This window comes from Pogoniulus pusillus, chromosome 2, assembly GCF_015220805.1.
Source record: "Pogoniulus pusillus isolate bPogPus1 chromosome 2, bPogPus1.pri, whole genome shotgun sequence".
In the NCBI taxonomy this organism is placed as follows: domain Eukaryota; kingdom Metazoa; phylum Chordata; class Aves; order Piciformes; family Lybiidae; genus Pogoniulus; species Pogoniulus pusillus.
In genome coordinates this window covers 15,313,036-15,325,022 of record NC_087265.1, presented here as the reverse complement: position 1 = coordinate 15,325,022, position 11,987 = coordinate 15,313,036, and the positions used below count along the sequence as shown (strand labels likewise).

The 11,987-nt window shown below is 43.8% G+C and overlaps 1 protein-coding gene across 4 annotated transcripts in view; it reads right to left on the bottom strand.

Annotated features, from left to right (window-relative positions):
* Positions 1–974: 974 nt before the first annotated feature.
* The window catches only part of HSPBAP1 (HSPB1 associated protein 1), a 41,791-nt gene continuing 30,778 nt past the window's right edge, over positions 975–11,987 (bottom strand). For 3 of the 4 annotated variants that reach the window (XM_064157215.1, XM_064157189.1, XM_064157195.1), the window contains 3 exons: positions 5,110–5,193; positions 1,767–1,877; positions 975–1,593 (listed from right to left, as the gene is read on the bottom strand). In XM_064157215.1, the coding sequence (XP_064013285.1) occupies positions 1,036–1,593; positions 1,767–1,877; positions 5,110–5,193 (753 nt within the window). In that variant the 3' untranslated portion in view covers positions 975–1,035. The remainder of the gene's footprint in view (positions 1,594–1,766; positions 1,878–5,109; positions 5,194–11,987) is intronic. The other variant, XM_064157205.1, reaches the window with a different exon arrangement.

Here is an 11,987-nt window from a genome sequence, read left to right as displayed (position 1 = left end):
CAACCTCCTTTCAGGTAGTTGTAGACAGAATAAGGTCTCCTCTGAGGCTCCTCTTCTCCAGACTAAGCAATCCCAGCTGTCTCAGCTGCTCCTCATATGGCTTGTGCACCAGGCTTGTTGCCCTTCTCTGGACAAGTTTTGAGCATCTCAACACCTTTCTTAAACTGGGTGGCCCAGAACTGGACAGTTCATCTCAGTCCACCCTAGAGCTCTGCAACAAAGGAGAGCTTTGTTCTTTTGTAGAAGGGAGGAATCATAGAATCATAGAATCAACCAGGTTGGAAGAGACCTCCAAGATCATCCAGTCCAACCTAGCACCCAGCCCTAACCAATCAACTAGACCATGGCACTAAGTGCCTCATCCAGGCTTTTCTTGAAGACCCCCAGGGACGGTGCCTCCACCACCTCCCTGGGCAGCCCATTCCAATGGGAAATCACTCTCTCTGTGAAGAACTTCTTCCTAATATCCAGCCTATACCTACCCTGGCACAACTTGAGACTGTGTCCCCTTGAAGTTGATGCATTAGTGAGTGCACTGCCTGAGGTTAGGTTTAGCAGAAATTGCCACTTCTGGTCTGATCAGCTGATGACTTACTGACCATTTCACTTTAAATGTGGCTGCAGTCTACAGTAAGTCAGTTTATCTTCTCTCAATCTTAGTCTCCCTCTGCTATGTAACCATGTCCCAGAATTCCCTCCTATCATCTCTTTTACAACCATACTCATTTCATAGCTCAGATCTGCAGAACACTTAAAGATCTCATCCACACAGCCTGGTGGGAGGATAACTCTGTATGTTCTCTTTTGTTTGTAACACCAAGCAGCTCTCTGACTAAGCACATCTTTTTCACTTCCCAGCCATCATTAACCAGTTACTCTTCTTTCAGCTCAGCTTCAGCCTGCCACTTAACCATTAACTGTGTCTATCTATATTTAAAAATTATTTGCAATGAAACACTCTGTTATTGCAGATATGGAACACTCAGAACAAGGCTGCTATTTGATTTATTTCAGCAACAATAAAGCACTCCAGCGTTAAACTCTTGTTCTCTCCAACAGCAGCCGAGCCACTAAATTGATGACATGTGGATTAACCAAACAGTCTAGCAAATCATTGGTCGATAGGGCTGCCTGTGAGGCATTTGGACTGCTGTCTGAATGCATCTGGTGTGCAGGCGTTTCACAGTCATCACTCATTACCGGTTGCTTCCCGGTGCGGTGTAGTTCTCCAAAAAGTCCTGCTTTGTTGTCCTGGAGGAGATGTCTACTGTCACTTTCAACCACAGCTGCACCCATCCAGCTTGTTTCTTGAGGCTGTGGTAAAACTGGGATAAGATCAGGCCCAAAAGGTATTTTCTGAAGCTCTTCTGCTTTAAACGTTGAAAAGCCGAGTTCATGGGGTAGTAATCTGCAGCCCTCTGGTTCACAGCCAACTTCTCTTCTCCTTCTCTTGCACGAGGTGCCTGCTCTTTGCTCTGCACCAGTGCTGCTGATGCAGGCCTGGTCTGACACACTTGCCTTTTGATACTTGAAATATGCAGACACTGCCTTATTCAGGTACTGAAGGTTGATTTCATGGGATGTTGCCTCAGCCTAAGAAAACACCCAGGATACATGCAGTTAAAAGGAGGTAGCACAACTGTCTTCCATGAATTGCTTTCTGGGGGGAAAGGGAAGGAATTTAGAATTCTTCTTCTGGGGGAGCTAAGTAAGATGCCAGCAATTCTTCATTATCAAGGCTGTAATGGGAGCAAGAGAGGGCTCACCTCTGTGGGATTTAGCCAGAGATCTCCATCACTGGGATCTTCTGCTGATTTCATGGCACATACCAGTGTTCGAGTTATTGCTTCTTCTACACGAGCTTCATGATCTGCATCCTGCCTCAAGAGAACACAAAGTGTTTGGAGATGGGTTAGCACCTGAGTCTCTCCAGAAAGCTGGAAGATCTTGAGAAGAACTAAATGGATGGCCTTTGTTTGAAACCCATACTTGGGTATGCAAAGTCAGTGAAAGGCTTTTGATGCTCCTACTGGTGTACAGCTGCCCCATGGGTAACAGCAGCTACTCCTCTGAAAAAGAAATAGCTTTTTAGTGTGTGTATATAATCTTTTCCCTTATTAGTTTTCTGTTAATTGAATCTGGTGCTTAAGATTACAATGCAATGTTAGCATTTAATTCATGTATGAGTTTACATAGCTCTTTAGGACTAAAAGGACCACAGAAGTTGTGCTAATTTGAAGCAAGCTGGAATGTTTTGGTGAGAAGAACTAGCTTACAGGCTCTGAAAGGAAAATATATCTTGCATATCTACATATTATGGCTGAAGTACTTATAAGGCACAGGATGTTACAGCAAGCAGCAACTATCTGGGGGCTACAGAGGCAAAAAGTGAGTCTTAAAGAAATGCAGGAAATATTTTATCATGTAACAGCAGCCTGCATACTGCTGCAGTTTTAAACATCAGTAGAAGGAAAAATGTGTCTCCTCTGACAGCCCTCCTGCAGAACTACAACCTAGGCTAGGAACTTTCAGGCCTTCAGCTCCTGCATCATCCCCTTGGGCACCTGGACACCAGCTACTTTAGGACAGCAGAACAAAACTTTATAGGATCTTTTTTTTACCTTTCCTTCCTACTTACCCTTCCCTTCCATATATCAGAAACTCAGTAAAGTGCAAAGGAGACAGTAAGACTCTCCAAACAAGATGAGTGCTTTAGTTACTTTAGTGACAACTGCCCAGGAGTGGACACATAAGTTTGCCTTCATTGACATATGGATTCTGGAAGAAAAATGTATCTTGGTCAACTCATAGCCCTGAATTGCCTGATTTTTTGGCTTTAGGGAACACCTCAGGCAAGCTATGAATCTTGCTAGTATGAGCGTTGAAGGCAGTAATTCATCCTGGAACCTTGGGCAGAATTTGGGATGGAAACAGGGGAAAGTGCTCTTAGCATTTTGTGGCTTTGGAGGCTTGGCTTAGTAATGGCCTCATACAACAAGCCTCCAATATAGAGAGTTTGGTATCTACATGTGCATATTGAGGTGCCACACTCCTGCAGTTCGTCCTGGTCTGCTGAATAACAGAGCTGTACCACGAGAGTACATCAGGAAGCAAGGAATACTTTGAGTAGCTCCCATCGAGCTGAAAACAAATTAAACTTCTTCTCTAAAGTCTTGCCAGTATAATTAATGGTTTCCCTAGGACTATAAATGTTGGCATGATTCATGTCTGTCAGTACGAAAGCAGCTGGTAACAGCTGTGAGCAAGGACTGCTTGATTCGGTAATGGGAACGTTCAGCACAGCCTCTTAACATCCATGGCAGAATTTATCTTTATAGATGCAGCAGCACCTGACAGTGCTGCCAGCGATGGTTTCTCTAAGGAACTTCCACCTGGGCTGAATAGCTACGCTTACTGGATAGCAGCTTTTGGCATTTGGGGAGGGGAAGTGAGATTCAGCAAATTCTCCTTCATTCATGATGCCACACAACTACCTCTTCTTGAACTGCTGGCCTCTCAGATGCTGTCACCAAACAGGTTCTTGCTGGCTTATGCAAGACCTTAATGATCAGAAAGGCCATGGAGTTAAGCTGCTCTCTTTGTTTTTCTGGCAGTGTGTAAGAACAGCTAGCAATGCAGGGAGTTATCAGCCCAGCACAGCTGATCCAACGCTCACCTGCTCTTCCACAGAAGGACAGCTTGTGAGGCACACCTTAGGGTACAGGTGTGTATGGCGACATCAGGGTCTCCCCAAGCACTGCCACTTTCTCAGAATTGCCTCAAAGGCTGCTCAAATGTAAGGCAGGCTTAGATGGTTGCTTCTCAATATTGTTAGTGCTTTCTCTGTCACTGGACACAGTCTGACTGTATTTAGGGCTCTGTAGCAGCTTGGTGTGGGCTGGGGGGATGCTGCTGTCCTTCCTAAATGCATAGTGTCATCTGGAAAGTTTCTCTATGAGAGGAAATGCCCAAGTGAGTTCCTCTACTCTGCACATACTTGGTTTGACGTTGGTATTAGGAATGTATTGCCTGGTCTTTGAACAGCAGCTGAATGCATGTGGACACAGAATTGTGGCTTGCTAGGGGTTGGAAGGGACCTTGAAAGATCAATTTCAACTCCCTTGCCAGAGCAGGATCACTTAGAGTAGGTCACAAAGGACCACATCCAGGCAGGTTTTGAATGTCTTCAGAGAAGGAGACTCCACAACCTTTCTGGGCAGCCTGTTCCAGTGCTCTGTCACCCTCATGGTGAAAAAAGTTTTTTGTGATGTTTACACAGAACCTCCTATGCTCCAGCTTGCACCTGCTGCCCCTTGTCCTGTCACTGGACATCGCTGGTCATATCCCTGCAGATTTCAGCCTAATAAAGGTTAAAAATGGGGAAAAAAAGCAGTAAGTAAACAGCTTTCACAGGCTATTTCAAAGGGGTTTGTTTCTATATGTCAAGCTAAATTACTTTATTACTAATCCTGAAGAGGAAAACCTTCTGCAGCATTAGGATGATGTAACTGAAGATGTCCCTGCTCGTTGCAGGCTGGTTGGACTAGACGGCCTTTCAAGGTCCCTTCCAACACAAACTACTCTAAGATAACCCTGGAACCATCTCATATGTACTGGTTAACCTGCGAAGAAAAATCAAAGCCTGGGGAAAAGAAGATTAATTAAATCCTTGAGAAAATCCAACTCTAGGCAAATCAAAATCATTACAGAGAAACAAAGACTTAATTTTTTTCTGCCACCTCCTTCCTATCACACTAACCTGATTTAAATTCTAACTTAGCTTGCCATGTCAGCATGTGCTTGAGGTGAAGCTGCTGTTTGTTGTTCCCTATTCAGCACAAATCCAGTTAGCCTGTAAGAAACTGGATATGAAAAGTTTAACTTCTGTTTAATTGTTTGCCTGATTGAGGTAAACTGGAATGATCTCTTCTAAATGGAGACTTTAGATCTGCAACTTTGGAAGGTTCTTCAGGAAAGACTATTCATAAGGGCTCTTTCCTCCTCAGCCTCTGGATAGAGCATACCCAGTAGGGCTAAACCTGGCAGGTAAGGGATAAAAGTCAATTCAGTCTTAAAGTACTGCATCACCATGACATAATGAAAATATACCAGTTCGATCCAAGAGTTTATGCTGACAGTGACAGGATCAATGGATTCCACATAGTGCCACCAGTGCCTTGGAACAAGCAGGACCTGGAATGGGAGACATCACATTAGGGTACTAGCAGAATGTAGAGACAGAAGGCGGCAAGGAATAGAGGTGGGGGTTGGAGGTGATCTTTACCTCTTTCTTCTAAAGAGTCGTTTCTCAAGACTTAAATATCCACTCCCTTCTCCATTTGTATCAACACTATCCTGCAAGTGGGCATGCTCCAGAACTACCTCTCACCCGAACTCCTCCTCATGTGAAGCAAGACTGTGACCTTATGTAACTACTGTGAGGTCTCTTCCAACCCCGATGATACTGTGATACTTTAGGTAAGAAGGTTTTGGCAGGCTGTACAAAAGGAGTGTAGCTGCTTACAGCAGTAGAACAGGGCTTTAGAGAAAGTCTCAGCCAAGCAAGAACTCTTTTGTAGACTCTCCAGCTGAGTAGACTTCCTAGTCCCTTTAGAAGGACTGCCAGCTGGCTTCCCTAAAAAAGCAGGTATCCTAATACCCATCTAGGTGATTAACAATATGTAGCTTTAGTTGTGGTAAATAATAACCAGTATTAAATCAAGCACTGTTAGAAGTCAGGTTGTTAAAAGGTGTCCCAGGAATCATGACAATCTAGTTCAGATCAAAGCTTTACAACTATATAAGGATGATGGCTATGACACAAAATTGATTCTAACCCATGGCTTTTAAGGTACAAAGACATTAATGTTGTCTTGATGATATAGGACAAGCTTTTAGAGATTGAGCATTAGATTAACATAGAGCTATCAAGAAAAGCATAGATGTCTTCTGACATGGAATAAAAATGGTCAGAGACTGATTAAAAACACACTTCAGAACGAGGGAAGTGAAGCAATGATCTGTATCTGAATTGCAGAAAAGTCTTTTTCTTGGTAGACACAAATCACTTAAAAGAATGTTATGCTACCTCAATAGTCCTGTGCTTTGTTACATCAAAGCACAGCTAATGAGAAAATGTCAGTGCAGGAAACAATGACTGTGGCCCTCATCCTGCAAACACTTACTTAGAAGACAGTCAGAGTGAAGTCAGTTTTGGACCAGAGAACAAAATGTTCTCTGCAGGTTTCAACTGAAGTAAAACAAAACAAAAAAACCCACTGGCTCTCTAAAGGTCAAAACCATTTGGAAACTGTACTTCAATCGGGTACAGCATAAAAAACCAGAAGAAGTCAGTTTGTGCAAGGTCATTATTTAAAAAATATCACCAATTACTTATTCCTGACACCTAAAAGTGTATGAAACCCTACACAGACCAAAGCCAGAACACATTTTCGACACTGAGCAGGTTTCAGAATGGGACTTTTATGACAGGAACCTACACTTTAAATGAAAAGTGCATTTGCATCACCTGCAATGGCTTTATCTGTTAGCAAGTGGCTGCCCACATTTCACTGGCTGCAGAATCACACCAGAACCCAAAGATTCATCTGCTCTGCAGGGGATCTTACACTGAACTCTGTTAAACAACCTGGATGCCCTCAAAGTGACAGGATTTAATGATGAACCCTGGGAAACTTTATAATGTAGCACAAAGGACATAGCTTCTGCAGGAAGTAGCTCCTTCCAACAAAGGGGTCCATTTTGTGAGAGTTGCACTGGAAGAGTGAGCTTGCAACGTGCTGGGGAAGGGGATGAAGACACAAAGGAATTGAGTATGGTGCAGAAGGACTATGCAGCAAGGGAACAAAAGTAGAAGGTGGATTAAGGAAAGGGCATAAACGTTTCAGTGAGAGGGGATGCCTGGAAAAACAAGATGGAATGGAACGTACTGGCTCAACAGGACTCACATGCAAAGCAGAGACAGAATTGCCTTGGAAAGAGGAGCTGTAACTAGGAGGAAAATACAATCTTTTCAACAAACCCAAGAGGAGAGATGTGGTCTTTGGAGAAACTATTCAGATTTTACTTGCCAGCAGGTTAATAACTGCAGAGTTGTGTACTTCTGCAGCTGGTGTGTTACAGAGCTGTGACTCAGAGATGTAACAGGTACCACAAAGACACTTCCTCTCCTTCTTATTCACAGGCAGGCTTCTGCTTGCTAAAATAACCCTTCATAGTATCAAAAAATGGAAATTATCAAAAAGAAAAAGGACAAAAACTTTAAGGAAGATGAAGAATTGAAAAAAAAGTAATGAAACCCCCCAAAAAATACAGCTGGCAGGGGAGCAGCAGAATTAACAAAAGATGCCTCCCCCACTCCACAAAAAAACAAACCAAAACCATCAAACAAGAAATAAAAAGGCAGCAGAGCTAAGCAGTGTTCTTCTAGGTTTGCAAACTAAGCCAAAAACCTGCCAAACCCTCTCAACAAACCAAAAGAAACAACCTCCCACCAGCCCTGCCCTTAACTATCAATTCCACAATAAAAGAGAGCAGACTTCCACGTGTTTATGAATGTGGGATGCACACTGAACTGTATTTCAGTAGGAAATGTGAAAGAAAACCACGGAGAAATAATGTACACAGAGAAATGCTGCAAACATTCTACAGGGAAAATGTAAAGTGCCAGAGCAAGACAGAACTATCCCAAGCTAAGAGATAATCTTGTGTTACCCTGCTTTCTACAGGGTATATCTAGCTTTGTGGGCTGGGAAGATCACAGGATGTTAGGGGTTGGAAGGGATTCAAGGAGATCATTGAGTCTGACCCCCTGCCAGAGCAGGACAATACTATCTAACACAGATCACAGAGGAACACATCCAGACAGGCCTTGAAAGTCTCCAGAGAAGGAGACCCCACAACCTCTCTGGGAAGCCTGTTCCAGTGCTCTGTGACCCTTACAGTAAAGAAGTTCCCCCTTGTGTTGAGGCAGAACCTCTGCAACTTAAACCCATTGCTTCTTGTTCTATCCCACGGAGGTCTCCCTCCTCCTGACCAGCCCTCAGATATTTATAAACACTTATTAAATCCCCTCTCAGTCTTCTTCAGACTAAAAAGCCCCAGGTGCCTCAGCCTCTCCTCATAAGCCATGCCCTCCAGTCCCCTAATCATCCTCCTCGCTCTCTGTTGGACCCTCTCCAGCAGATCCCTGACCCTCTTAAAATGGGGGGCCTAAAACTGAACACAGGATTCGAGATGAGGTCTCAGCAGGGCAGAGCAGAGGGGGAGGAGAACTTCCCTTGATCTGCTGGACACACACTTCCTAATACACCCCAGGATCCCATTGGCCTTCTTGGCCACAAGGGCACATTGCTGTGCCATGGTTGTTATCCACCAGGACCCCCAGGTCCCTCTCCACAGGACTGCTTTCCAGCAGATCACCTCCCAGCCTGTACTGGTGGAGTTTATTATTCCTCCCCAGATGCAGGATTCTGTACTTGTCTTTGTTGAACTTCATCTGGTTCCTCTGAGATACTGATCTAAACAGCGACCAATCAGATAATTTTAATATTTAGGCTACTGATAGGCAAATATAGCAGACAAAGTCAAAGTAGGACAGAAATCTCAGAAAAGATATAATGAAATTCTGGTCTGTAACTGGAGGAAAGATACAAAAAGAACATTGAGAGAGCAAGTGGAGCAATGCTGAAGACTTGTACAGCACAGAGAGCAGAACAGGTTGAAATTCTCCATGGACATGATTAACTTGATATAGTGCAAAGGTAGGGCAAAGGTGGAATTGCTTCAAAAGAAGAGCATACCCTGAAGCAAAATATTATACCAAGGATTTCCTGCTCATTAGAAAAAGATATTTAGGTAAATGTGCAAGAAAAGGAAGCACCAAAGAACAGCAGTGTGATGGTTGGATAAAGATGGGGGCTATAGGAAGACTCAAGCAAATCCCAGAGCTGCTTGCAATCCTGGCAATGTAAAATAAATAAATGCATAGTCAGCTCTGTGCCAGGACCACATAAAGACTCGGTGACAGTGTTGCCATCCCAGCTGGAACCTTGATGCACTGGTGCTGGGAAGGTGTTTTTTAATCTGCCTTCCCCCTTTCTCCCATGCTGGTGTCTTCCCACCTGCTGAAACAGTTTCAAGGGCTACTAAAGTCAGAAATACAGGCACAGCCCTGGGTAAAAGCACTGTGCACAGGAAGGGGAGGGGGCTGTTACTATACCATGTCCATGAGGACCCAGGCAAGATCAAGGAAGAGGTGGAAAGGTAGAGTTAGGAAGAGGCAGGATTCCCCATGTGTGTTGCTGGCTGAGTGGTGTTTTCACCGCCAGGTCTAGTGTAAACTCATCTCAGAGATATTTTGCCCTTCTGTGATGGAGAGAAAGGCTCTGGTATCTAGAGGCTGGGCTGGGGTGACTGGCTGTGTAGCCTCCCACATGGAAGTTCTTTCTTCCCTCCACCAAACTAGAATTATCAGACATATACTATGCATAATGCTGCAGACAACTCTGAAGGCTGATTTTCTAAAATCACTTAAACTCTTCAGCAAAAGCAGTTTTTGCCTGCAACCCCTTGGGAAAGAAGTATTTTGTATACTTTGAGCTGGAACATTTCATTGTCCTTTTGAAAATCTGAATTACTGCATCTCCTGACTCACTGTTACACTTCTTTCTTTTTTTTTTAGCAGCAGCTATATTTTTTTTTTGGTTATTCAGACTGTGTTTCTGCTGCTCCCCACTCTCAGCTCAAACTAAAGTTTTCACCCCTCCTTTTCTTTAAAGGTGGCACATAGGGAAATCCCTCCCTGACTGAATGAAGATTTCTGCTTGCTCAGTGTTAGGTTTTAGAAGTCAGAGGTCTGCCTTCCACTGCTGAGAGCCCTGGCTGCTGAGCAGTATCCATGGTGTGTTAGACACTGCACAGAAAGAGAAAACCCTGTAGCTATATGTGGGACGTTATTGATAGCTGTAGTTGTGGACAGAGACTGTATTTGAGGTGTGTTTCTCAGGCTTTCAGAAAGCAGACTATCAAAAGTGGAGGAGGAGAGCTGCTGAGCAACAGACCACAGCAAGAGAGAGCAAGAAATAACCTTGATCTCTCAAAGTGTTGCTCCCCACACAGAGACAGTGTTTTTCAAGGCTGGAGGGGAGCATCCTTCTTGGACTTGATGTGTCTTTAAGACTAGCTCAAGTCAGGTCTTCCCTTGCACTCCTGGTGTCTGCAGCTTCACTGCAACTCCTCTGGCTCCAGGCTGCACCTGCAGAATGAGGCCAGGAAGCAGAAGAGAAGGCAGCAGGGCAGCTGAGAGCTGCCAGTAATTGCATGGGTCCTGCTGTCCACCACCCATCCTGTCCAGCCAGCATGAGAGGGGAAAGCATTGCTCATGGGAGCCCACTGTACAGGGTCTCCATTAGGGGAGCAAATGTGTACAGTCTCCTGTGTCTACCTTCAACTGTAGTGAGGTTTACTTTCTCATCTTTTTACATTGTCTAGTTATATGGATATGGACTAAGAGGAAGATGGATTAAGAACAATTACATTACTGAGCAGGAAGGAAGCATGAAGATAGTGAGAAGTGGACCAGAACAAATAATGATCAATGATACTGCATTTGAATAGCATCTCAGTTTTTTGTAGCCTTTTCAGGTGAGATTTATCTCTCTGATTTTTAATAATTAAAAAAGTGAAGCATAGGCTTCTCTTACAGCCTGTGCTGAAGGCCAAATCCCACAGGATGGTAGTTGTATGAGACAGGGAGAATGAATCACCTTGCAGAGGTGCCAGGTTCTTCCCACTGATGGCAGATAGGACATCTGTGCTGGATAGGGTTTTCAATTGAGGAAAGCAGATTTTACTCCTAACTCTCTTAGCACCTGTCTCAGAGTGTGGGGTGGAATGTACTAGAACAGACATTTTGCCCCAGTTGCCATCTTTTATGCAGTATTTGTGTATTTGTGAAAACAACCAAGGGTGCTACTAGACTGCAGAAATTATGAGCAAATAAACCAAAGTATTAACACTTTGGGTGAAAGCTCACTACTTCAGTGAGCACCAATTCACCATCAGTCAACAACCATCTACATACTTGTCACTCAGCCTTGCAGTCATCACACAGGCGACTAGGTCCAAATGGTTATAAGGCACTCCTACATCTGACTGACAGAATTTCTTAAGATCTCTGTGGAAATTCTCTTCCCAGCCACTGGTCAAGTACAGGATGAAGCATTATAAAAGGTGAACCCTCAGCCCACCAAATTCTTAACAGAAATACACCTCTGAACCACACAGCGAAAGGGCACAAAGGATGCAGCTGAAGTAGGCATTGTGCACTGACGCAGTATTATAGGAAAGGAATTCTGCTTGAAGCCTTAAATAGGTGTAGAAAAATGGCTGTAGGAAAACAATGACCAGAAGGTGGCATTAGACACACGAAGTTTTTGATATTCAAAGCAGCACTCACACTACCTGCAGTCGTTCTTCTGAATACCTAAAAACACCTTTGTCTTTATTTTTCAAGTCTTTGTTGTTAAAATATACAATCCAAAACGTTCTGTGTGCCCACTGGGAAGCAGTGGAGATGCTATAAATTATCACACAATTAGGCTGGCTGCAAATTCTGCAGTAGTTTCCACAGAAAAAACACTGCCAAGTATGTATCAAGATGGTTATTATTTAGTGATCCTCTCCTTTGTTAACAATGGAGTTCTTCTAGGTCGTTCCTCTCCATCAAACCACAGCAGTTCCCAGCTACCTCCCCAGAAACCTCTGGCTAGGATGCTAGAAAGCAGCACCCAAAAGGTGCTGTTGAAATGGATAAAGGCAATACCTCACTATTCCTTCATTGCCTCTACATTACTTTCTCCCCAGAAATTTAAACAGTATCTTGCTCATGGCAATGCAGACAACTTGTGTTACTGAGCTGGCTCAAGATCTTTATTCCTAGCAAGATTAATCTGTAATTGCTTTAA